Genomic DNA, 25,785 nt, shown 5'->3' with positions numbered 1-25,785 from the left:
GTTGGAGTCATGGTTGCTATTGCCCTGCCTCCTGAATCACATCACTGCGTACTAAGCAGGTCCGAGTCCCTGTGAACTTCATATCAAAGTGCCACTGGCACTAAAGTACACAAAGCCTCAACTTCTGGAAACCTCCAGAAACAACCTACTGAGGGTAGAGCATTGTTCAATGTGAGTCTTCAGGGAAAATGTTGATGGTAAAAAAAGCAAAGACTCAACCATCTAGAAGGCCCGCCCCTCAGATATGAATTTTTTTTTTTTTGGACCATGCTGGACACTATGTGTGACAGTGGTTTTTGGTGCAGCCACAGACCTCTCCTTACTCAATTCCTTGGCTTCTGTAGTGAAATTATAAAGTGAATTTATCTTCCTGTTCCCATGCCTTTCTGAACGCATTTGAGAGCTCCATTCATGTTAGTACATGTGGACCTGCCTGCTTCTTTGACATCCCACATCCCCATAGTGTGGCATTTTTACCTGATTCAAACAAACCCAAAATGTATACTTAGCCACTATTGAACAGTTGAGCCCCTCCCTTTCTGGGCCCACAGTTCCCTTTCCCAAATGGTAGTTTAGACAAGCCATAGCACTGGCGATGCTCCGCTTTTCTCAAAAACGTTTTTGTGCATCCTCTGAGAGTTTGCTTATATAAGCATAATTTTCAGTTCTTGGCTGTGGAATCACAGTACCAAACTGGAAATGGCATATAGTGTGAAAGTCCTCCCTCCCACCCTGCTGTTTGAGTCCACCCCCAGTGAATGTTCTCAGATTCACCAGTGCATTTCTGGAGGTGCTGCACAAGTACTGCACAAATGATTATTTCTTTTTTTAAAACAAATAGATTATATTGTATGCTCTTTTTTACCCCTTGCATAATACAGCATGGAAATTAAGTGCTTCCTTGTTCCCCTTATTTAACACATTTATTCTGCCAGTCCTGCTTGGGTGGCTGTGAAAATCCAGGTCAGTGTTTGTGCCTCTCTCCTTAGTCATTGTTCCTATTTCCAGGTTTGAGTCGCAGCTCGACCACTTGTTAGCTGTGAGACTTTGGAAAAGTGACTTAACCTTTCTGTGTTCCAGTTTCTTTGACTGTAAGATAGGCATAACACTAATACCTCTTCAAGGGTTATAAGAATTTCCAGATATAGACCTGGCATAGAAATATAAGCACTATGTGTGTCAGCTATAATTACGCCCTAACATGAAGGTTTCTTAGTCTACAGCTGGTAACTCCAAAGAGGTGAGGTGAATTTGGGATCTTTTAAGTCATTGCTCTCAGCTAAACTCCAGGAACCAATCCCCAGGCATGCCCCTAAGACCCTCAACTCTAGGCCTGGCCCTCACCCAGCCTTAAGGCAACAGTCCCTAAAGCAAGCTCACTACCCTGCTGTCGTGATCTGCACTCAACAGAGGCAACCTCCTTTGAAAAATGGGAAAATGAAGGTACAGACTTCATAGAGGTGCTGTGAAAATGGCATGATAATGCATTGAGGAACACAGCATGAAGAATATGACTTTTGACCCAGGTCAGCCTCCCAGCTACACCATGGTGCCCAAAGGCAGCTCCCAGCAGCAATCTGAGGAGGACCTGCTCTTACAGACTCCCAGCCTCAAGTCCTCTGCACTCTTCGGGGTGGCCATTGCCATCTGGTTAGATTGGCAAATATGGCATATGGCCCTTATTCAGTCTGCTGTTATATATAGTGTGATGACCCAGCACGTAGTTAGTAGCCTTTTTTCTTAAGCACAACGTAGCAGGGAAGAGGGAGGATGCCATTTCTAGAGAAGTGACGAGAAGACTTTCAGAAGCTGATCAGAGATGTTTGGAAAGGAAAAGATAAAAGGAATTTGTGGAAGAACAAAGTTGCTGATTATGAGGACACAGCATTTTCCATCTTCTGTAATACTCTATTCCTAGATGCTTCCTCCTTTACATTGAAGAACTTCAATCACTATGAATTTTGTCTAGAATTGCTTCATCAGGCCTCATTGTCCTCCTGTGTACTGGCTCTGAGACAACCATTTCAGCTTCACCTCTGGCTTTGCATATATGGGTGCCCTTTAGTATATGGAAAAGTTGCAGAGTGAAAGATAGTCTGGGGCTTGAGAATTTAAAAATCTATAAAATATATGGGTTCTCCCTGGTGGCGCAGGCGATTTAGCGCAGCGCTGTGAAGCTGTCCACAGCCTCTGCAGCACAGGTTTGATCCCAGCCGGCCGGCGAGAATCCCACATGGCGCAGCAGATCTCTCCTGTCTCGCCCGCTGCTCCCCTTAGCAGTGTATTTCCTCAGTCTGCCTGTTCTGGTCCCCGCTCTGTCTCTGGTGAATCCTCTAACCCTCCCGTGCATCTGGCCTGTTCCCCGGTTCTTGTATAAATAAATCAATCTTAAAAAAAAAAAAAAAAGATCTAGGCCTTCAAGTACAGACACTCATGGTCCCTCCCACAAAACTGACACTGTTTTTCACAGTCTGCTGATTCCAGGCTTGCCTCAGTTGGTTTGAAGTCTAAGTTCTTCTACCTTTCAAACATCTTAACTTCTGTCATGGGAGAGGAGAGAAAACTTTGAGGAAACTCCAGAAGCAACTTGGTTTCCTGAGGTCAACTATGCCCTAGTAATCTTCGTATAACCAGTGCCCAGGGCAGCATAATGCCCAAAACTGACCCTCCACGTGTTTGTCAAATGAGTAATCAAATGACACAGCAATTCAGATAAAAGGACCTACCACATTTGTTCAATGATCACTCATGTTAGGGCACATGCAGAGGAAAGACAAGCCAGTCCTGGGATCTGCTGTGCTGCCCCCCGAGAAGGGGCCATATTCCCCACTTTCTCCAGCTCCCACTTGGAAAAAGTATATTCATTACCTCTGACTCCAGGAGAGTGCCTCTCTCCTGGGGATCTGTTTCATGTATTACTCACTGGGCACATTTTCTGAGGGCCAGCTCAACAGTAGGCCCATGGGATCCAGTGAGTGGCAGATAGCAATGGGTAAGGAGCCCAATGAAGTCTTCCAGGAACCCCAGATCTACCTAAAAGGGAGATTTTCATTTCCTGTGGCTACTATCACAAAGAACTACAACCTGGGTGTCCTAAAACAACAGGAATTTATTCTCTTCCAGTTCAGTAGGCCAGATGTCAAAAACTAGGGTGTTAACAGGGCTGACTCCTGGTGTTTCTGAGGGACAATCCATCCTTTGCATCAGCATTCTTTGGCACCCCTTACCCTGGGGCTGCATCACTCTAGTCTCTGCCTCCATCTTCACGTGGCCCTAGCCTCTGTGTATCTCTTTTTTGCCTCATATAAGAGCACTTGTCACTGGATTCATGGCCTACCCTAACGCAGGGTAATGTCTACTCAGGGATCCTTAACTACATCCACAAAGACCCTTATTCCAAATAAGATCACATCTACAGGTTCAGGGATGTAAGTTTATCTTTTGGGGGAAATAACATCCAACCTATCATACTGGGCAAGGCACTTCCCATGACCAGAGAGCTTGGAGGAAGGAGGCCTGGTGGGCCCATTCACCCAGGCCTGGGACAGGAGTTTGTCACAGAGCAGGGATGGGGCCATGGGAGGAGACTCCATGGACCAGACTTCCAGGCAGACAAGGCTTGTGGACAGAGCCAGGCTGACCTGAGGACAGTGAGTGCCCATCTGTCCTCCCACCATCCACCCAGAGAGGAGAGAGTAGGAAGGGGCGTGGCCAGGGATGAGATAGGTCAGGCCAGGGTCCTGCTGAGGCAAGTCTGAGTGCCTGCGGCAGGGGAGAAACCAGCTGAAAGAGTCTGAGTCAGGAAGGACTCAGGGTGATTTGCTTTTGCCTAGAAGGTGGTTTGTCTCAACAGAGCCCAATGCTCCTTAGGGAGATTATGCTGGACACCAACATACTGATGCCAAGCCTGACTCCTGATAAAATACTTCAGGGAATGGTGTTTTGAGTCCACAACATATCAAGGTGAAGTTGTCAGCAGGGAAAGGACCTGACCTGACTCAGGCACTCATAGATGCCCTTTGGCCAACTGTGGAAGAAACAGACTTGGAGAGCTGGGAAATCAGGAAGATGATGGGTCCGAACCAGGTGGGAGCCAGAGGAGGTGGTGGGAAGTGACTGGAGATGTATTTTTTTTTTCATTTTTTTTTTTTTAAGATTTATTTATACAAGCACTGGGTACAGTCAGAAGCGCAGGAGGGTGAGAGTATTCACCAGAGCCAGAGCGGGGAGCAGAACAGGCAGAAGGACCGAAGTACACTGCTGAGGGGAGCCGCGGGCGGCAGGAGAGGTCTGCGCACCATGTGGGACCCTCGCCCAGCAGCCAGGGATCAAACCGGCACTGCAGAGGCTGCGGGCAGCTTCACAACCCAGCGCTCAACGGCTGAGCCACCGGGGAAGCCCTGGAGATGTATTTTGAAAGGACTGTAGATAGGATGTGCTGACAGATCAGAAGTGGGATTAAGAGAAGCCAGGAGACACGGTGACTCTAAATTTGGGTCTTAGCAATTGAAGGATGGCGCTTCATCATCCCTCTATTCCTGGTGGGTTCAAGTGGAAATGTTGCAAGCATCCTCATAAAGCAAGTTAGAGAAGGACCTCTGGAGCTACATGTCAACTTTTATTATCATTACTCTTGTCATTTCTTTCTCTTTGCTGCTGCTCATTCAGAAAACAGCACTGAAGTCAGGTTTTTCATGACTTGCTAAAATTCAACAGCCAAAGGCAGATGCCTGTGCTGGGGCTGAAACCTAGGGCCACAGGACATAGCCCCATCACAGCCACCAACTCTGCTTCCCCACTAGGCCCATCCTGCTGAGTTTAGTCCTACCAGACTAATAAGGGGAACTCATCCTACAGGCCACAGATTCAAGCAATCAAACACAGGAATCAGTATGGCAAAGACAGTGTCCCTCATTGGTGTCCTCCAATTCTCCAGGCCATGCCCCAAGTTGAGGAAAGTACAACCCATGAGCCTCAGTCTCTTTCTCTGTAGAATGGGCACAGTGCCACTACCATCCTCAGGATGAATCAGTGGAATTAGTCATCAAAAGCAAGCAACACAGGGCCTGGCACACAACAAAAGATTTAATAAAGGTTCTATCTTTTTAATCACTTGATTTTTTAAGGTTTTGTTTTTAGTTGCTGTAACTTTGGCTTTAAGCATCATATGATTTAGGGGTTTAGATAGGTTCACACCTCTTTAAATGTATGTTACTATACCACACCCACCAGCAAAGTACCAGTAATCCTTCACCATAGTCCTTTAGGCCCCCTCTCTCCTTTATTGCCTTTCTCCCGCTCTGGTAGCTTCAATTCTGCAGTCAAGTTTTCTAGGGTTTGTTTTAGTTTTATTTTTGCCTGTTTCTTTGTATTCCACATGTGTGGAATACATATGAGTGAAATCATATGATACTTGTCTTTCTCCCTGACTTACCTCAGTTAGTGTAATTCCCTCCAACTCTACCCATGCTGTCAAATGGCAAAAAAAAATTTTTTTTTTTACATTTTCAAAGGACAGGTTTATTAGGAAAAGGAGAAAGAAAAAAAGAGAGGCACCCATATAGTCACAGGTAGGCAGGAGAGCTGCACAAATGGCAAAATTTTATCCTTTTCAAATAGCTGAGTAATATTCCTGTGTGTGTGTGTGTACCACATCTTTATCCACTCATCAGTCATTGGGCACTTAGGTTGTCTCCATGCAATGAACATAGGGGTGCTATAGCCCTTCAAATTAGTGTTTTCATATTCTTTTTTTTTTTTTAAGATTTATTTATCTATTTATACAAGCACTGTGTACAGTCAGAAGCGCGGGAGGGTGAGAGAATTCACCAGAGACAGAGCGGGGAACAGAATAGGCAGACCGACGAAGCACACTGCTGAGGGGAGTAGCGGGTGGCAGGAGAGGTCTGCACGCCATGTGGGTCCCTCACCCGGTGGCCGGGGATAGTACTGGCGCCGCGGAGGCCGCGGGCAGCTTCACAACCCAGCGCTCAACCGCTGCGCCACCTGGGAGGCCCTGTTTTCATATTCTTTGGACAGATACTTAAAAGGGAAATATGGTAGATCTGGTTTTTTAATATTTTCAGAAAACTCCGTACCATTTTCCATAGGGGCTGGACCAGCCTATATTCCCACCAACAGTATATGAGGATTCTAAAGGTTCCATCACTGGAGACTATATTTGCAATGAATGTTTTGGCTGCAGCACTCAGTACCAAAGCACAGGGCTCATTCTCCCCTTTTTCTTCACCCCTCACAGGGTCCTCAGGAGAGCTAAATTATTTAATAAATACAAAGTTCTTATAAAAGCAGATGGCACATGGGATGCTCTATCTGAACATTTTCTATCATGACTTAAACTCATGAGGGATCAATATCCCAGTGAGATCCAGTAGATTTAAATTTTTTAGTGACCACGTTAAAACAATGGTGAAATTACTTTTATTAATTTTATTTAGCCCAATACATCCAAACTATTATCATCTTGACGTGTAATCAGTATAAAAACTAATGAATGAGATGTGCTCCTCTTTTCTTTCTACTACATCTTAGAAACCCCCTGTGTATTTTACACCTAATGTACATCTTGATTTGTTTTCTGGATTTATACTGAAATGTGGCTAACATTTCAAGTACTCAATAACTACATGTAAAGAGCAGAATATTCACGTTACACAGATTAAACTGGACAGTTGCAATTCTAGACTCTGGGGAACTCATGCAAATGAACATGAGAAAGATAGCAACCCCAAGTGCAAACAGGGCAAAAGTCTGAACAGGCAATTTATGGAAGAGAGCCAATGAGATCAAGCAAATGAGATGTTCAAAATAATTAGAAATCTCGGGGCCTCCCCGGTGGCGCAGCGGTTGAGCGCTGGGTTGCAAAGCTGTCCGCGGCCTCTGCAGCACCGGTTCGATCCCCGGCAGCTCCCTGGCCACCGGAGGAGGGTCCCACATGGCGCGCAGACCTCTCCTGCCGCCCGCTGCTCCCCTCAGCAGTGTACTTCGGTCCTTCTGCCTGCTCTGCTCCCCCGCTCTGGCTCTGGTGAATTCTCTCACCCTCCCGCGCTCCTGACTGTACCCAGTGCATGTATAAACAAAACAAACAAACAAATAAATAAAACATGCCTCTATAAAAAATAAATAAATAAATGTTTAAAAAAAATTAGAAATCAGAGAACTATAAACTAAAACAATAGCAATTTGACTTGATAGTCAGAATGGCAAAAATTAGAAAACTGGATAATGCCAATAGCTGGTGGAGATAAAGGAACACAGGACTCTCTTGCACTGCCAGTGAGTGTGACTGGGGTCAGTTAGTCTGGGGGTGGGAGCACATAACTCAGGTTTGCCCTGTGACTCAGCATCTCTGTATTCAGGTTTCTCTTCGGGGGAGACTCTCATCAGGTTCCTAAGGGAGCATGTCCTAGTAATGTTTGCTGTGATGTGAGGAGCTGTACAGAGGAGTATAACGTGAAGGATGAATTTTGCAGAGCACCAAACAGAAGTTGGGAGAAAACAGATTCAAGAGATTAGCAATACAGATGGATCTTCCAGGCATAGTGCTATAATTAATTAATTAGCAAGCAAATGGGAAAAAAAGTGGTGTTGAGTGGGAAAAGTAAGAAATCAAATATAATAGAATACCCATGTAAAATGACACATTTGCAAGGAAAGACAAAAAAGTTGCACAGCAAACCCACTGGAGAATGGGTTTATTTTCCTCCAATGTTTACTTTGAAATATTCCAACTTACAGAGAAAATTTGTAAGAGTAGTAACATGGGGGCCTCCCTGGTGGTGAAGGGGTTAAAGTCTTAGCGTTATCACCAGCCACTGCAACATGAGTTCAATCCCTGGCCAGGAGGTAACCCACATGGCACAGACCTCTCCTGTCTGGACTGCTGCTCCCCTCAGCAGTGTATTTCAGTAGATCAGTCTGTCTGCTCTTTGGTAAATCCTCTCACCCCCCTTACCTCTGATCTACACCCCAGTTCTTATATGCATAAGTAAATAAAAATGAATCTCAAAAAAAATAAGAACAGTAACATGAATATCCATATATCACTCTCCTGGATTTGGCAGCAATTATTACTATTTTTCCAGATTTTCTTCCCTCCACACCTCTCTCCTTGTCTATATTAACACTAATGTACACTATATTATAATACTACATAGAATGTTGCATACATATATATTTTTCTGAACCACTTAACAGTTACAGGCATCATGAATCTAGCACTAAATAATTCAGGCTGTATCTCCTAAGAACAAGAACATTCCCTTATCTAATCACAGTGCAATCAATGGTCCCACTCAGGAAATTTAACACAAATACAATATTATCTAATACTCACTCAGCATTTATATCTCCCCTATCGTCCCAAGAATATCTTTAATCGTGGTTTCATCTTTTTTTGAAAGTTTTATGGAGAATCCAATCAAAGATCATACATTGATTTTAGTTGTTATCTCCTTTTGTTTCCTTAAGCTAGAACTGTTCCCCAGTCTTTCATTCATTCATTTAATTGATTGATATTTCCTTGCATGACAAAGATTTGTTTGAAGAGTTCAGGCCAGTTTTTTGTTTTGTTTTGGGGATGAGAGGGGGAGTTTCAGAAGTTCTCTCAATTGGGATGGGTCTGGTTCTTTCTTCATGATCAGATCCTAGGTAAACTTGGGGCAGGACTGAGCACTTCACAGGTGGTCTTTGTACATCACAGCAGGGGGCACATGAGGACCTGTCTCACCTCATGATGTTCACTTTGATCACTTGGTTAAGGTGGTGACTGCCAACTTTTTCCACTGTAACTTTTCCCAGTTGTAATAAAGAAGTAATCCTTGGGCTAGTCATCTGAGTACCCACTTCCCCTTTGATGAGCCTAACCTGTATCAATTATTCCCTGGTGGTTGTAAGATGGTGACTTCTTTTTATTTTTGAGATTTATTTATTTAGGGGCCTCCCTGGCAGCGCAAGGGATTAAGCACCGCACTATGAAGCAATCCGCAGCCTCTGCAGCAACAGTTCAATACTGGCCGGCCAGGGAGCAACCTACAGGGTGAAGCAGACCTCTCCTGACTCGCCCACTGCTCTCCTCAGCAGTGTATTTCAGTCAGTCTGCCTGTTCTGTTCCCCACTCTGTCTCTGGTGAATTCTCTCATCCCCCGCATCTCTGGCCTGTACCCCAGCTCTTGTATGCATAAATAAATAAATCTTAAAAAAAAAAAAAGATTTTTTGGGCCTCCCCTGGTGGCGCAGGCATTTGAGCAATGCGCTGTGAAGCAATCTGCAGCCTCTGCAGCGGTTCAATACCAGCCAGCCGGCGAGGGTCCCACATGGCATGGCAGACCTCTTCTGTCGTGCCCGCTGCTCCCCTCAGCAGTGTATTTCATTAGTCTGCCTATTCTGTTCCCCGCTCTGTCTCTGGTGAATCCTCTCACCCTCCTGCATATGGCCTGTACCCCGGTTCTTGTATAAATGAATAAATAAATCTTTAAAAATTTATTTATTTATGCATACAAGAGCTGGGGTACAGGCCGGAGGCATGGGGGTTGAGACAGAGTGGGGAACAGAACAGGCAGACTGACTGAAATACACTGCTGAGGGGAGCAGCAGACAAGACAGGACAGGTCTGCTGCGCCATGTGGGTAGCTCCCTAGCTGGCTAGGGATCAAACTCCTGTGGCAGTGGCTGTTGATAGCTTCAAAAGTACTGTGCTTAACCCCTTGCGCCACTAGGGAGGCCCATGATGGTGACTTCTAACTCAACAGAGGTAGCACTCAAGTCTGAGTTCCACCAGCTAGGCCTCCCAGACTCAGTTCTCAGGCAGGCACATTTTACAGCTGTAAAATCAGGTAGGAGGTGTCTAGCACTGCCCTGTACCATGGGCAACCCCCTGACCACTGCTTGTGTACCCCTTCATCCATCAAGAGGTGGGCTTTGTTGTTTTTTTTTTTTTTTAAGATTTATTTGTATTTAGTTATTTATGGGAACTGGGTTGTAGGCCAGAGGTGTGGTTGGGGGGTGGGGAGTTGGGAGGATTCACCAGAGACAGAGACAGAGCTGGGGTACAGGCCAGAGGCATGGGGGTTGAGAGGATTCACCAGAGACAGAGTGGGGAGCAGAACAAGCAGATCCACTGAAATACACTGCTGAGGTGAACAGCGGACAAGACAGTAAAGGTATGCTGCGCCATGTGGGTTAGCTCCCTGGTTGGGGATCGAACTCATGCCACAGTGGCTGGTGATAGCTTGATAGTGCTAAGACTTAACCACCTGTACCATAAGAGAGGCCCAAAATGTGGATTTTGACTCAGGACTTGGCTGTACCCAAAATAACCCATCCTGCCCTTTCCAGGTGTACAGAGGGCAGCTCAGGTGCAGGCAGGGCCATGAGTACAGTCACACAGAAGGCAATGAAACAACTGAGGCATCCACCTCTGTAGGGGAGGTGGCAGAGGTCAGCAGAACAGGAAGAGAGGGACAATAGCTGTGCCTGTTGCCACAGCAACCAGAGTGTTTGCCAGCTGGGTTAGGCTGATTGGACAGCCCTCTGTAACTAAACCCAGGGCCCACTCTCCCCTTTCACTTAGCCTCTAAGTGAAGGCCTTGGTCATGCTGGGTTGCCAAGCAGCTCATCTGGCAACTGCAAAAACCCAGTGTGGCTCTGGGATGGTTGTAGCAGTTAGAGGCCTCTGAGAACTACAACTCCCAGGACACAGTGAACTCAGGTTCAGCCCCAGCTGCCTTGAATGGCAACAGGGAAATCTTACCTGTCTTGGGAACTGAGAATCCTGACTTGCAGGACGTGCCTTTGTTTCTTGGATTACCGGTTCCCGTTTGAGAAATCCCCTTTACAAGACAAACCTGGAGATGGTGAGATTACCTTGGTATTTTCATCCACACATGTTTGCTGAGATCCTGCTGTTTCAGTCTCTGGTAGGGCAGGAGATAGATGGAGGAAACAGACTCATGAAAGGTCAATTCCCCCAGGGCAGAGGTTTGGGTTATAACCTAGGACATTGCATGTGCTCAATAAATACTGCTTCCATTGCACAAGGCTTTTCACACAGCTTTGCTAGCTCCTACTATAATGCACTATCCTAAAATGTGCTCTTTCTCTGTCTGGCCTCCAGGTCTTTGCACTCGCTGTTTCCTCTCCCAGGAACACTTTATTCGTTGATGTGTCTATAGTCATGGTCAGAGCCTGGCACCGAGCAGGATCACATTAAATATTTGATGAGTGAATGAACGAGTGAATGAATGCCGTTGTCCATTGTGTAAGACCCCGGGAAGCAGGAGACTCCCTATTCATCTCGGTCCCCGCCCGCAGCCTGGAATGAATTCATCTTTTTATCTTCTCCGCTCCGAAGATGGCCGGGTTGGAGCAGGAGCAGGCAGGGCGTGGTACAGGATTGGGGGCTGCCTTGGGTCCCCTCCCATGTCTCCTATAAGGTCTCTTTTCCGGACGCTGCAACTTTACATCCTCTCCCCAAACCCAGGCTTGGTCACGCGACTCCCACGGCTACCGCTCCCCCCGCCCCGCGGCGACCACCCAGGACACCCCAAACGTACACTCCTCCAGCAACACGTGGTCCTTGGGCCCCCCGCTTCCCATTAGCCTCTCCGGATTGGCTGGGGACTACCGTAGCCCTGCCCCCTCCGCGGCCCTGCGATGGTACGGCCCGCCGCGGCCTAGGCGGGGCGAGAGAGTCCACTACGCCCTGGCGCGGGGGAGGAAGGGCGTCGGGAGCCGGCGAGGCGGAGGGATCCCTCTGGAATGTGCCGGTCGCTCCAGCCCGAGACTGACGGAGCGGAGCGGATTGGCCGCGAGAGCCCGGCGGTCGCCTCTGATTGGCAGGCGGCGGGCGCCGGCCCCGCCCCTGCCGCGGCTGCGGGGAGGCCCTGGCCGGAGTTTGCGGGGGGCCGAGCCGGCGCGCGGGGTGGCGGCGGCGCAGTCGCGGGCGCAGGTGAGTTTCTGGCGCGGGTGAGGCGCAGCCGCTCGGGGGACCCCGGAACGGAGCGAACCCTCGGGGGGTCCGGAGGATCGTGCGGGGTGGGGTCGGCCCCTTGGACGCGGCTGGAGGTCTAGCCGGGGTGCGGGGATGCCCGGGGCCCCTTCCCAGCGAGGCGCCTCTCCTGCCGCTGGGGCCGGAGGCAAACACCGCTCGCCCCAGGGATGCGGTCTCCAGCCGCACCCCTCCCTTGTCTCCTGCGCGCCTCTGGGCGGTTCACTCCGGGCGGGGAGCAAGTCCTGCCCGGCCCGGCCCCGGGGTTCACCGTGTCCCCAGCGTCCGGCACCTGGGGAGGATCGGGGAAGGACGGGGGTCCCGATGATGATAATGAAAAAAATCACCCCAGCTAGTATTTATTGCATACTTCCGTGTCAGGTATAGACCATGTGTATTGTGTCATCGACTCTATAAACACCTCCTAGAAGTGCTGTTACTTCATTTAGAGGTGAGGCAGCAAACCCAGAGCGGTGGAGTGACTTACCCAAGGTCACACAGCCAGTAAGTGGCAGCAAGTGAGACTTGAACAACTGCCTCAGGGTGCAGAGCTGTAGTTTCAGCTACTAGACTAAATTCCCAGTGGCTCCATGGCACAGGTATTCCTAACCAGCTCCTCAGCCTGCTTCTGGCTCCCTCTCCCCCACCCCACGTCTACCAGACATACCATCTAGGCCACACCTGCTGCTCTTTGCTTACCCTAGGCTGGTGGGGGCACCTCCACCGCCATCCACCCAGCAGTAACTCGACAACAACCACTCAGACAGGAAGCTGCCCCCATGTCCGTTCTCCCCTGAATGGAAAGGAAAGGCTAGATCCTGAATAGGGAGATAGGCAAGGGCTCAGGACACTGGGGTCCTGTACCTGCTGAACTCCCCGGGCTGCCTGGGCCAAGTCCTGGCAGTAGGCGTTTTCCCCGGAAACCACCAGGAGCCGGTTTTTCAAGACTGAATCAGAGGCCTTCCTCCCTCCACTCCAAAGCAATACCCTCTGGAAAGGGGAGCTTGGGCCTGGTTTGAGGGGAGACTGGGAACTTGGAGAGAGGGTGGTAGTTGGCAGTTCCTCTGCAGGCATATTCTAAGGATAGACACATTCATTCATATTGTGAATATTTTTTGAGTACCTAATATGTGTCAGGCACAGTTCTTAGCACAGAGGATATAACAATGAACATGATAAAAAAATTCCTATTTTGGAGAGCTGCTTTTCTCAGAGGGGACAGCAAAAAACTAGTTCACTAGTAAATAAAGGAGATGCCTGAGATAATGATAAGTGCTATGGATAAAATATGGGGGGTGGCATGATAGAGTCTGTGGGCTGTGGGTGGGTTCTTGGATGAGGGGACTTTGGGGCAGAGACCCAAATGACAAAAAGGAGCCAACCTTGCAGACATCAAGCAGAGGCACAGCCAGGGTAAAAAATTCTGAAACAACTAGGAACAGTAGCTGGAGCAGGAGGTGAAGCCAAAAAAGAGATTCTGCAGCATCTATGTATCACCTTAATTAGTGTGGAGCTTTCCCTCCATGAGATGGGAAACTGTTGTAAGATTTGAGTCAGTGGACTTACATGCTCTGGTTTTCTTTTTAAAATGGAGACAAGTTAAATAACAGCCTAAGATTGGAAGACAAGAGTTCTATCAGGGCAACACATAATTAAGTTCATGGGCCTGACTTGTCTGGACCATAGTTGTCTTTTACGTTTCTAGCAGACTGGGGCAACCCAGGGAAACTGCTTGGAGGAGGTGCCCTGGAGTAGGCCCTGGCAGGCAGAGAGGACTGTGATGTTCCTGGGAGGGCAGAGGAAGAGGCAATAATAATGATGACAATAATAATAATAACAGTTTCCTCAAGTGTCAGGCAGAGTGTTTAGCAGTTACATGCATTATCTCTTTGGAGTCCCCAAAACACGGTGAGATTCAAGAATTCTGCCCATTTTTCAGATGAGGAAACTGAGGCCCATCAAGTGAAGTGATTTGTCCATGATCACACAGCCAACGGTAAGTGGCAGGGGTGGGATTTGAACCCGGGTCATTCTGTGTCTTCTGGCCTGGAAGGGCAGATTCATCAATCACCCACTTTCTTCACAACTGTTATTCCCCCTTCACAGGAAGCCATCCCGAACCAGGGCATTGAGTATGGGCAGAGAGAATAAGGATATTGGGACTTGGTCAGCAGAATGTGACCTCCTTGGAAAAGGAGGATGTTTGAATCTTCTGTATTTACTGATGGAAATCATAGTAATAATCATTGTGAGTTTATTTATGGAACCTTTATTGTACACCAGGAACTGTTCCGGGCACATGCATGATTTCCTTGGAGCTTGGATAGGTTAACCTACTTGCCCAAGGTCATATAGCTAGTATGGTGAAGTCAAGTTCCAAACTCATGTTTTCTTAGCATCTTGCCTTTGAGTACAGCAGGTTTTTTAATAACATCATTTCATTATAGTGTTGATGAGGAAAATAAGACTGGCCAACTTTGAATGGAAGGATGTGCTTTCCTTATATTACATTTTGCTTAAAGACATAGTTTCCAAGAACCTATTGATGATGTTAAGTGAGGATGTTAAGTGGGAGGAGTGGGGAACCAGAAGAGGTGATTATGAGAGTTTTTTTGTTTTATTTCCACATTATTGATTATAGTGAAATAACTTGAGAGGGCAGTACTGGTTTATTCAGAACCTACTTTTTGTCAGATATTCAGTGAATGCCTACTGTGTGCTAGATCCAGTGATGATTAAGTAAGCAATAAAAAGACTGGTATCCAGAATAGAGGAAGAGTTACCACAAACCAGTAAGAAGAAAGGCAGGCCATGCAATTAAAACAGACTGTAATTTTCACAAATTGGCAAAGACTTAGAGAGTTCATAAAAAGGCAAACCCGTACGGTTAAAGGATGTATTAAGAGGTGTTCAGGATAATTGATTATGAGAATAGAAAACAAAATCACAGTGTAATATGAGGGAGATATGCTCCTATCTTTGTCACTCAATGAAGCACCAATCTGCATCCAGCCTTGTACTGGGAAGCAGGGGATGGGGAACCATATAGTGGGGCTTATACTTTTGCTAGGAGATAAAACCCTCTTAACAAAGAAGAGACTACAGCCATGGCCCTTCATCTCCCCAGAGGCAGGCACAGGAACTGGTGGGCAGGTGAACATTAGGATCATTCATTTATCCATTCACTCATTCAATATTTATTGAGCATCCACTATGCACCAGGCTCTGTTGTCTGCACTAAGGCAATAGAGATGAATAAGATAGTCAAATTCCCTGTCCCTTCAGAAAACAATAAGATAGATGAATTAAATGCATATTCTGCCGGAGGAGGTGAGAGAGTGAGTTATATGAATATCAGAAGACAGTGCAAAGGTTTTGAGACTGGATGGTACCTAATGTGTTGGAGAAACAGGAATAAGGCTAGTGTAGCTGGAGGGAATTAACAAAAGGGAGAGAAGAGGAGATGGAGATGAAGGGGGAGAAAGTAATGCAGTCTGATCTTTTGGGGCCTGGGGGCTGAAAGCGGGACTTTGACTTGTACTCTGAATGAGGTGGGAGTCTGGGAGGGATAGAAGCAGAGAACGGACATGACCTTACTTATGTTTTACAGGATCACTCTGGCTGCTGTGTTGGCAAGAGACCGTGGGGGGCAAGGGCAGAGGCCAGGAAACAAGGAGGCAGCTGTACTAGTTTAGGTGAGTTATAATGGAGCTGGACTAGGTGAAAGGAGGTATAGGAGAACAAGTGAGTGAGTGAATGAATGAATGAATGAGTGAAAATAAGGATGGGTGTAGCCCACTGGGTTCAACTAAATCCACAGTGGCCCCCTGGAAGAGAAAATCTGAAGGGAAGGATCAAAAATGCAGAGGAAAATAAAATTTGACATGATTTGATTCTCATGTCAACCTGGCCAGGTGAATGGAATAGCCCCATTTGCAGAACAGGCATCTGAGGCCTAGGAAGATTGCATCCCACAGGGAACCATTTGTGGTTCTGAACTTGGACTTGGGAGTCAGGTGTAGCAGATATCTGTGACTTTGTTTAAATCATGTGATTTAAACATGAAAACTGAACTCTTTCCCTAGTCTCTAAGGCCCCACACAGTCAACCCTGTCAGCTCTCTTACCTCCCCACTTCACACTCTACTATTGCTCATTCTACTCCAGCTGCTCTGTTCTCTCATTGATCCATGAGCCTAAAGCTGTGAGTCTGCTCAGAACTCTCCTTGGCTCCCATACAGAGCAAAAGCCCAAGTCTTCCCTGTGGCCCTCAAGGGGGCCCTGTCCCCCACCTTTCTCAACTCCTCCTGCTGTCCCCTTTCCTCACTCTTTTCCAACCACATAAGCCTCCTCACTCTTCCACAGACAGTGGAACAGTGCAGCCAAGTGCAACCCCACCACAGAGCCTTTGCACTGACAGTTCACTCTACCTGAAACGTTCTTGCCTCATTTCCTTATGTGACTATTTCTTCCTGTCATTAAGGTCTCAGGTTCAATTTCACCTGCTCAGAGAAGCCCTCCCTAGCCTTATGTGCAGAACTTTTCTTGTTTTATTGTCTTTTTTTTTTTTTTAAGATTTATTTATTTATTTATACAAGCACTGGGTACAGTCAGAAGCGCGGGAAGGTGAGAGAATTCACCAGAGCCAGAGCAGGGAGCAGAGCAGGCAAAAGGACCGAAGTACACTGCTGAGGGGAGCAGCGGGTGCAGCAGGAGAGGTCTGAGCGCCATGCAGGACCCTCCTCCGGTGGCCGGGGAGCAGCCGGGGATCGAACCGGCGCTGCAGAGGCTGCAGGCAGCTTCGCAACCCAGCGCTCAACCGCTGCGCCACCGGGGAGGCCCTGTTTTATTGTCTTCATAACAGTATTAGAAGCTCTGTTAGACTCATGCATGCTTGCTCACTGTGCATCTTTTTCTGGACTATGTGTCTGGACAGCATGCACAGAGCACCAGCTAACCTGGACAGCACCTAGGAGTGAGTTTGAAACAGGCAGCCCTTCCTCCCAGCAGATGTGTTACCTCAGTAGGGAATGTAACTTGGCAGGCAGAGTGCTTGGCCTGGTGCTTTTTGCATAGTGAATAACCTGTGTAATAGCACAAGGTGGCCATAGTCAGAGACCTTACATATCAAAGGCAATATCTAAAATGGTGCAGCAACATACTAAGTGCCCCAAACTTAATTTTTTTTCATGGAGGGAGGGGGGAAGAGAGAGCGTAAGAAACCAAGAGATGTTGAGGGGAGAAGAAAGAAAAAGAGAAGAGAAAAAATAGTCTATCAGGAGAGGTTTTGCTGCAGTAAAAACCCCAAAAATCTTAGTGGCCAAATTCACTCCTGCTGCATGTTCATTGCAGCTCTCTGGGAGGTTCCCTCCATTGTAGTCAGCCAGGGACTGGCCTCAGGGAGTCACCATCTTATCAAAGGTGGCTGGTCACCTTGCCTGGGAGAAGCAGATTTAAAGGTCATGTGTCACTTCCTTTCACAACTCTTTGGCCAGAACTAATGTCATTCATGCCTGCCTGGCCTCCAGGAGGTCAGTAAATGCTATCTGCCTACCTGTTTGTTTTATTTATTTATATATTTATTTATTTATTTTAAAAAGATATATTGATTTACTTATTTATACAAGCACTGGGTACAGTCAGAAGCGCGGGAGGGTGAGAGAACTCACCAGAGTCAGAGCGGGGAGCAGAGCATGTAGAAGGACCGAAGTACACTGCTGAGGGGAGCAGCGGGCAGCAGGAGAGGTCTGAGCGCCATGTGGGACCCTCCTCTGGTGGCCGGGGAGCAGCCGGGGATTGAACCGGCGCTGCAGAGGCTGCGGGCAGCTTCGCAACCCAGCGCTCAACCGCTGCGCCACCGGGGAGGCCCTCTGCCTACCTGTTTTAAAGGAGAGAGTGAGAGTTTTTTTACACACAGCACTGAAGATTGTCTGACAGAAAAATAAAGGGAAACATAATTGCTCTGAGCCTCCATTTTCTCAGTTTTTAAGTGAGCATAATCACAGCATAACCTAGTCCCACATCACCTAGTGCACACCATGCATTGTGAGGAGGGAGTAAGGTCATGGAGCAGTTAGCATAGTGGTAATAGATATTAACTGCTATTATTGTTTCTGTAAAAAGTGTGTAAGTTCCAGAACAGGGATTTGAACTGAGGCCTGTCTATTCTCTAAGTATATCCTGGGCCTTTAGTGTGCTAACATGAGGAAGAGGCTGCCTGAGGCTGCTGCCCTGGTCTTGAACCCACTTTCCTGCTCTGCAGATCTCCTGGGCACACACCCTCTTCTCACTGCTCATGCCGCTGGGACTGGGGCGGCGGAAAAAGGCGCCCCCTCTGGTGGAAAATGAGGAGGCGGAGCCAGGTCGTGGTGGGCTGGGCGTGGGGGAGCCAGGGCCCCTGGGCGGAGGTGGGGCAGGGGGGCCCCAAATGGGCCTGCCTCCCCCTCCCCCAGCCCTGCGGCCCCGCCTCGTATTCCACACCCAGCTGGCCCACGGCAGCCCCACCGGCCGCATCGAGGGCTTCACCAACGTTAAGGAGCTGTACAGCAAGATTGCTGAGGCCTTCCGGCTGCCAGCTGCAGAGGTACGGCTGGGGAGCCAGAGATGAGGCCCCTAATGGTGGGCTAGAGGTCTGGGAATGCTGGGGCACAGATGCTGAAGCTGAAGATGCTGAGGCTTGCACACCAGTGAATTACGGGAATTAGAGACCAGGGTTGGGTACTGAGTTCCCATCAGACGTTAGGAGGCCTGCACCCCAATGATTGTGGGAATTGGAGGTCAGGACACAGATGCTGAGTTCCCATCACACCTTGGGTTCTGGTGGGAAGTTCATGTCCCTGTGAATTATAGGGACTGGAGACCAGATTTAGATGCTGAATTCCCGTCAGGCATTGGAAGGCCTGTGCCTCAGTAGGGTAAGGGAGGGAGGTAAGGTTTGAGTCTCCCCTACCCCTGCAGGTGATGTTCTGCACTCTCAACACCCACAAAGTGGACATGGACAAGCTCCTTGGTGGCCAGATTGGGCTGGAGGACTTCATCTTCGCTCACATCAAGGGGCAGCACAAGGAGGTGGAGGTGTACAAGTCAGAGGAGGCTCTGGGGCTCACCATCACGGACAATGGGGCCGGCTATGCCTTCATCAAGGTGCCTGGGGGTGCACAGGGCACAGAGAGTCCTGAGGGTAAGGCCAGCCATAATGCCAAAGGGCAGAGCCCTGGGAGCTGACAGTTCCTCTCCCCTCCAGCGCATTAAGGAGGGCAGCGTGATTGACCACATCCAGCTCATCAGCGTGGGTGACATGATTGAGGCCATCAATGGGCAGAGCCTGCTGGGATGTCGGCACTATGAAGTGGCCCGGCTACTTAAGGAGCTGCCCCGAGGCCGTACTTTCTCTCTGAAGCTAACAGAGCCCCGCAAGGCCTTTGGTGAGGAGCTGAGCAAGACCTCCCTTGATCTCCCTGCTCATTTGGGCTCAAGCTGCAATGTAGAGAGTTACCAGCAGGTGGTGCCCAAACCCATCCAGCTGAAGTGGAAGGGGGAGCAATTCTGCCCTGCCCTGGAGAAGGGGTGCTGGCTCTTTGCCCAGCCTGGGGGGAGGGTGGGACCAAGGAGGAAGTTGCCCCCACACCCTGTTTCCAGGAGCCATTAGGTCAACCAAGCACCCCCAATCCTGGCCAGCCAGCCCCTCAGCCCTGAGAAGCCAGGCTTGGCTGCCCTGTGCCAGGCTTCCCCCCCCCCCCCCCACTTTTCCGTTTGGCTTCACTAACTCTCAGGAATGGAACTACGGCCCCTATGGTGGGGGTGGGGGACTTTCAAACACTTCCCCAAGCAGATAGGGCTAGTAGGCAGCCCAGCAGTTGTACCCAGCTAGAGACCTAGGCCCTACACCCTCCTTTGTCCCCCAGTCCTTGGGGGTCGAAGTGGCTTTTTCAGGTTGTCCTTCAGACCTTTTCCATCGCCAGTCCCTGACTGCTTGGCAACTATGCCGAACCTCAGTGAGGAGTCCTACCTTCTTAGGGTCACCTCCAACACCCCCCAAGCCCACAGAAGAATGGAGAAAGTAGAAGGGACTGTCAAGGCCAGCAGGCCTGGGTTTCTGCCAAGAGCCTGCCGGACTGGGCTTCCTTATTCCTTTCTGCCTCCTGCAGACATGATCAGCATGCGTTCAGGGGGTGGCCGCCCTGGCTCTGGCCCCCAGCTGGGCACTGGCCGAGGGACCCTTCGGCTTCGATCCCGGGGCCCAGCCACAGTAGAGGATCTGGTGAGTGTTCCAGCCAGACCTCAACCCCCTTCCCTGCACAGCCATAAGAGGCAGCATCACCTTCCAGCGGAAGGGGTCTGAGCGGGTTGCCTGGATTCAGATCCACCTGTGTTGCCTCCCAGCTCTGAAACCTTTCTTGGGCCTGTCAGCCTTAGTTTCCTCATCTATGAAATGGGGATAATCATACTGACATGTTCAGCATTGTGAGCAATAACTAGGATATATACAGAAAAAGCACTCAGTGTTTAGTAAGTACAGTTACAATTATAATCATGTAATTATGATATTGCTGTTACCCTCCCCCACTCCAGCCCTCAGCCTTTGAGGAGAAGGCAATCGAGAAGGTAGATGACCTATTGGAGAGTTACATGGGCATCAGGGACACAGAGTTAGGTGAGTAAGGGGATCCTGGATCTGGGGGCAGTGGGGAGTCTAGGAGATGGGCTTCTAGGAGCTGTTGCCTCTGTCTTTGGTATCTCCATTCTGCTCCCCACCCACAGCGGCCACCATGGTGGAGCTGGGAAAGGACAAAAGGAACCCAGACGAGCTGGCTGAGGCCCTGGACGAGCGGCTTGGTGACTTCGCCTTCCCTGATGAATTCGTCTTTGACGTCTGGGGTGCCATTGGGGACGCCAAAGTTGGCCGCTACTAGGCTGCCCACTGGACCTTGGGATGACCTGGGCCCAGCCTAATGGGAATCCCCAGTTGGGAGGAGGGGACACCATGGCCAGGACCCTAGTATCTGGCTTGGGCCTTGCTCAGCACCTGGAGGATGATGCAGAGTGGAGCAGAGGTGGGGCTGGGCCCCCTGCCCCTCTCCAATCGGTACCACCCCTTCCCTGTTCCCAGCCCACCTGGGGGTCCCCATCCCCCCCACCTCACCCCACCCCCCTGTGGCCCTCTCCCGCCCCACCCCCACTGTCCTGTTCCCCACCTACCTCAGCAGGATCAGGAGGGGAGAGGGGCTGGCCAGAATGAGCCGCCAGCCCCACCCTCAACACTTTCCACATCAGCTGCCAAACTGGTCCCTCTCCCTGGGGCCTTGGGTTCTGTTGGGGGTGGGGGGGAGTGACCTCCCTCATTTCCTGATGCAGGGAATGTAGAAGGGGAGCATTCCCCCCTTGGCCAATGCAATAATATCCTCCCGCTCCCACCCCTAGAGAAATCCCCACACTGTGGAGTCTGTTACCTCTGCATTTTAAACACTAGTCTGCTGTGAACCCTCCCAATCCCATGTGGCCCCCTCAGCCCAGCCCTGAATGGACAGGGTGGGACCAGGAGGGTCGAAGGCAGTGGGCTTTTGTATCTGAATTTGCTGTCTTGAACATAAAGAATCTATCTGCTGTTTGACCTGTGTGGACTTCGGGATGGGGGGGGGGGGGTGGAGGTTGGGCCGGGGCTGGGAAAGAATGCAGCAGCTGAAATCCATCCTCCTCTGGGCTCCCAATTGAATTAGGAGCTGGCTGAGCGCCGCCCATCCCCGCCCATCCCCTCCCACCCGTTCTGCCTGATGAGGATCCTGGCTGCTTGCCATCAGACTTCCAGGCAAGGCTGGGGCTTCTTGGCCTACTAAGGGTTCAAATCTTGCTTCCTCCTAAACAAGGCCTCCCCCGCCCAAGCCTGATGTGAAAGGTGGGCAGCAGGCTGTTGGCTATGTCCCACCACAATCCAGCACAGAGCCAGGAGTGTGAGGACCTGGCTTGGAAAGAAGGTGGAAAGGCCCCAGTTAGAACCTTACGCCTGCCTAGGCAAGTGCTCTGGGGAGGACCCCCACCCCACAAGACTGTGGGAGGGGGCAGTCTTGGTGAGACCCCTACCCCAGCTGATTGTGGACCTGAGGGGTCTGCTGGTGTCCATAGCACACCAGGCTTTGCCTTGGACATAAACCCAGCATGCTTGTTTTGACAGCTCGCTTCATCCTCAAGGATTGAGGGGGATCAAGGAAGAGAGTGTGGGACCCTGGCCAGACCTGGAGGGAGGGGTTGGGATTGAAGCGAGGGGAGCCAGTCCAGAGGTCCCTGCAGGAATGTTTGGATGCAGGGAAGTCAGTCAAGCCGGCTCCTGGTTTACACCAGGCAGAAGATGGGCCCCAAGGTGAGGGGCCAGAGCAGCCTCTGTCAAAGTTACCCTGGCATCCCTGGCATCCGTGGGTGCTTCGTGTGTCTATGCTTGTAACTCAGCTGTGTGTCTCACTGTTGAGAGTAGAGCAGTGATCTGAGTGTTGGTTTGTGATTAAGGAATAGGGGCTTAACGACTGTGTTTCGGGGGTGCTGATAAGTGTGGAGTGTGGCCGTGTGATCACATTTGGTATGTCCAGGGTTGTAATCATTTGTGTCTCTGGGTGCTCCCATTTCTGGCATGGGGGTGACTGCTAGATCTTGGTATGTCCAGGGGTGCCACTCTGTATCTTGGGGGTTTGGTGTGTACCCGAGGAGCCTGTCCTAGAATGTCAGGGGTGACTCCAGGTAATATGGAGTGAAACTATTTCCCAGCACTAGTAGGTGGTGGTGGGGTGCATTTCTGGGTGTTGAGAGAAATGGCCGGTGTTAGAGATGATAACTGGTACATCTGGGGTGCTGGGGTGAGACTGTTTTGTGAGTTGAGTGATGTGATGATGTCTGATTCCAAGCCCTCTAAGGAGTGTGGTTTCCACTGCCCTGGACACTGGCTGTGATAATGGCTAGTCTCAGAGTGTTAAGGGTATCTTAACAAGATAAGAGTTGGTATCTTTAGTGTGAGCCTGTGTGTGCGTGCCCCTCAGGGGTGTCACTCTACTTCTAAAGGCCAGAGGTGACACTGCAGTTGTTCGCCCAGGTTTAAGGGATGACTCTCAGATACTGCTCATTACATCTCACACAGAATCTAGGAGAGTTCCCTGATTGCCAGGCCTCCTTGCCCCGCCCCTCCTCAGATATGACTCTCTGCCTCTGGCCTGGGCTTTAAGCCCCTGTGTAAATAGTGGGCAAGTCTCCGAGCCATGCTGGGCCTGACCCAAGCTGGTCCATCCAAACTACTGCCCATCATTATCCACCAGATCCACAAAGGCTCTGACAGGGCATGTGGGGGTATTTTTGCCCCTCAGTAGGGCAACCCCTCAACTTCACAGCCTCCGTGGGAGCAGCATCAACCATGCAGCCACCCCAGCCAGCCCTGGGTGACACTCATATTTTCCAGTGTTTAGATTTTATCCGCTTTATTAATGAGGCAGGCGATAGGTCCAAGCCTGAGGGGAGGTGGGGAGGGGCTGCTCTTGCCCAACTGGGGGAAGGGGATCATGGGGGAAGGGGATCTTGGAGCCTCCCTCTTTGTGGGAGGAGCTGGGGACTGAATGGCCCCTGCCTCTTGCCAGGAGCACGGGGTGGAGGTGGGGTGTCTCTGCTCCCCAGCCCCCTCAGTGGTTGAGCACTGAGTGGAGCAGCCCCTGGTGGCCAGAGCTTACAGCTGAACGGATGAGTTCAGAGGCTGGAGCTGGAGCCGCCCCTGGAGGGAGGGAGGATGAGAGGAAGGAGTGGCTTTTGGAGAGCTAGGGTGTAGCAGCGGGCCGGCGCAGCTGGTAGCAGGAGCCAAGCAGCAGACGATGGGGACCCAGTGTCCCAGGCAAAGCTGGGTAAGAAGGCTGGGGGTGAGGGTGTCTGGTGGGGGAGGAAGGAGGGCATGGAAGGATAGAGCCATGGCTACCTCAGACCGTCCCGTGTTCCTTGACTCTCAACCATTTCTGTCTCACTGTTCATCCTCCCAGTCTGACCCAGTGGGTGGCTCTGCCCTCTCAGCCAGCACCACCAGGGTATCAAAAAATGGGTGGTCCTGAGTCAACCTTGAGGTTTCTGAGCCAGAGCTGTGGAGGCAGAAGGAGTGGCGCTGTGAGGGTGTTCATGGTGAGGCACAGTAGTGGTTGGGGGGTAGGGCCTGGGTGAAAGACAGCAATGAGCTGTAGAGGTCGTGGGGAACAGGGATAGGGAACAGAATTGGGAATGTGAAGACAGGTATGCCACTGTGGACAGAGATGTGGCTATGGGGAAGGAGAGAACATTTTGGAAAGAGATGTGCCTGTGAGGACAGAGACCTGGGACTGTGGGAGGCAGGATGTGATGGAGTAAAGGTGACACGGTGATGATCAGAGATCAGTCATAGGGGCTAGAGAGGACCAGGCATATGCTGTGGTATAAAAATGGGAAGTGGGTGTCAGTGGTGGGTCTGAGGCCCAGAGGGGGGGACTGGAGCCAGGGGAGCTATGATGGCGAGAGACAGGGGGAGTACAGTGGAGAGCAAAAGACTTGGGGAGAGGCAAGAGAGAATGAGGGAGTCAGGAATGGGACCGCCAGGATAACTGGAGTGCTTTGATCAGTGGGACCATAGAAGAAAGCCCTGGGGTCTGATGGGGCCTCATGATCTGATATGGGGGCTGCAGATTGGTGGTGCCAACTTCACCTTGCCCTCCTATCCTCTCCCCAGCCCCACCCCTGGCACCCGACATGAGCCCTTGCGGGGCCTTCAACTTGAGCCTGCTGAGCGAGGCCACCACATGTGCAGCACTTGGGGCTCCCAACGCCTCGGCCGGGCCGCCATCAGGCCTTGTGAGCAGGTCGCCAGCGCTGCCCATCTTCTCCATGACGCTGGGTGCTGTGTCCAACGTGCTGGCTCTGGCGCTGCTGTTTCAGGCCGCAGGTCGCCTGCGACGCCGTCGCTCTGCCGCCACCTTCCTGTTGTTCGTCGCCAGCCTCCTGGCTACCGACCTGGCGGGCCATGTGATCCCCGGCGCGCTGGTGCTGCGCTTGTACACGGCGGGGCGGTCCCCCACCGGCGGTGCCTGCCACTTCCTGGGCGGCTGCATGGTCTTCTTCGGCCTGTGCCCGCTGCTGCTGGGCTGCGGCATGGCGGTGGAGCGCTGCGTGGGCGTCACGCGGCCGCTGCTGCACGCAGCGCGAGTCTCGGCGGCCCGCGCGCGCCTGGCTCTGGCTGCGCTGGCCGCGCTGGCCTTGGCGGTGGCGCTGCTCCCTCTGGCCAGCGTCGGCCACTATGAGCTGCAGTACCCCGGCACGTGGTGCTTCATCGGCCTGGGTCCCGCGGGCGGCTGGCGCCAGGCGCTGCTCGCCAGCCTCTTTGCCGGCCTCGGTCTGACCGCCCTGCTCTCCGCACTCGTGTGCAACACCCTTAGCGGCCTGGCGCTGCTGCGAGCCCGCTGGCGCCGCCGCTCTATAAGGCACCCCCTGCCTTCCCGCACCGACAGCCGCCGTCCCTGGGGAGCCCGTGGACCCCGCTCGGCCTCATCTTCCTCAGCCTCGTCCGTGGTTTTGGCCTCTGCTGCCGCAGGCGGCTCACCGAGTCGTGGTTCATCGCGCAGAGCCCGCACTCACGACGTGGAGATGGTGGGCCAGCTCGTGGGCATCATGGTGGTGTCGTGCATCTGCTGGAGTCCGCTGCTGGTGAGGGGCATACAGGCCCCTCCTGCCAAGCTCCTTCCCCTCCTTCCCTGGCACTCCACCCCTTTTCCATCATAGGATACTGGATCCTCTCTCCCT

At 50.8% G+C, this 25,785-nt stretch overlaps 2 protein-coding genes and 1 pseudogene across 3 annotated transcripts in view; all 3 read left to right on the top strand.

Moving 5' to 3' along the window:
• The first annotated feature begins 918 nt into the window (after window positions 1–918).
• Window positions 919–14,158, top strand: LOC119242162 (uncharacterized; annotated as a pseudogene).
• Window positions 11,929–21,618, top strand: GIPC1 (GIPC PDZ domain containing family member 1). 2 transcript variants are annotated; one of them, XM_037506015.2, is made up of 10 exons: window positions 11,929–11,968; window positions 13,947–14,003; window positions 14,114–14,255; window positions 15,618–15,702; window positions 18,269–18,589; window positions 18,964–19,149; window positions 19,250–19,430; window positions 20,154–20,266; window positions 20,578–20,659; window positions 20,767–21,618. In XM_037506015.2, exons 5-10 carry the CDS (start codon window positions 18,302–18,304, stop codon window positions 20,916–20,918), a joined length of 1,002 nt encoding a protein of 333 aa, XP_037361912.1. In that variant the 5' UTR covers window positions 11,929–11,968; window positions 13,947–14,003; window positions 14,114–14,255; window positions 15,618–15,702; window positions 18,269–18,301; the 3' UTR covers window positions 20,919–21,618. The 2 variants fall into 2 exon arrangements, with proteins under 2 accessions (XP_037361912.1, XP_037361911.1); XM_037506014.2 differs by lacking the exon at window positions 14,114–14,255.
• A 2,156-nt stretch (window positions 21,619–23,774) lies between these two features.
• The window catches only part of PTGER1 (prostaglandin E receptor 1), a 3,646-nt gene continuing 1,635 nt past the window's right edge, over window positions 23,775–25,785 (top strand). The window contains exons 1-2 of the mRNA XM_037506013.1: window positions 23,775–23,873; window positions 24,719–25,689. Coding sequence (XP_037361910.1) covers window positions 24,739–25,689 — 951 coding nt within the window. The 5' untranslated portion in view covers window positions 23,775–23,873; window positions 24,719–24,738. The remainder of the gene's footprint in view (window positions 23,874–24,718; window positions 25,690–25,785) is intronic.

This window comes from Talpa occidentalis, unplaced genomic scaffold (genome assembly GCF_014898055.3).
Source record: "Talpa occidentalis isolate TD23 unplaced genomic scaffold, MPIMG_talOcc4v2.1 talOcc4.12, whole genome shotgun sequence".
Lineage (NCBI taxonomy): Eukaryota > Metazoa > Chordata > Mammalia > Eulipotyphla > Talpidae > Talpa > Talpa occidentalis.
The sequence above is the reverse complement of the archived record's forward strand: the minus strand, read 5'-3'. Positions and strand labels throughout refer to the sequence as shown.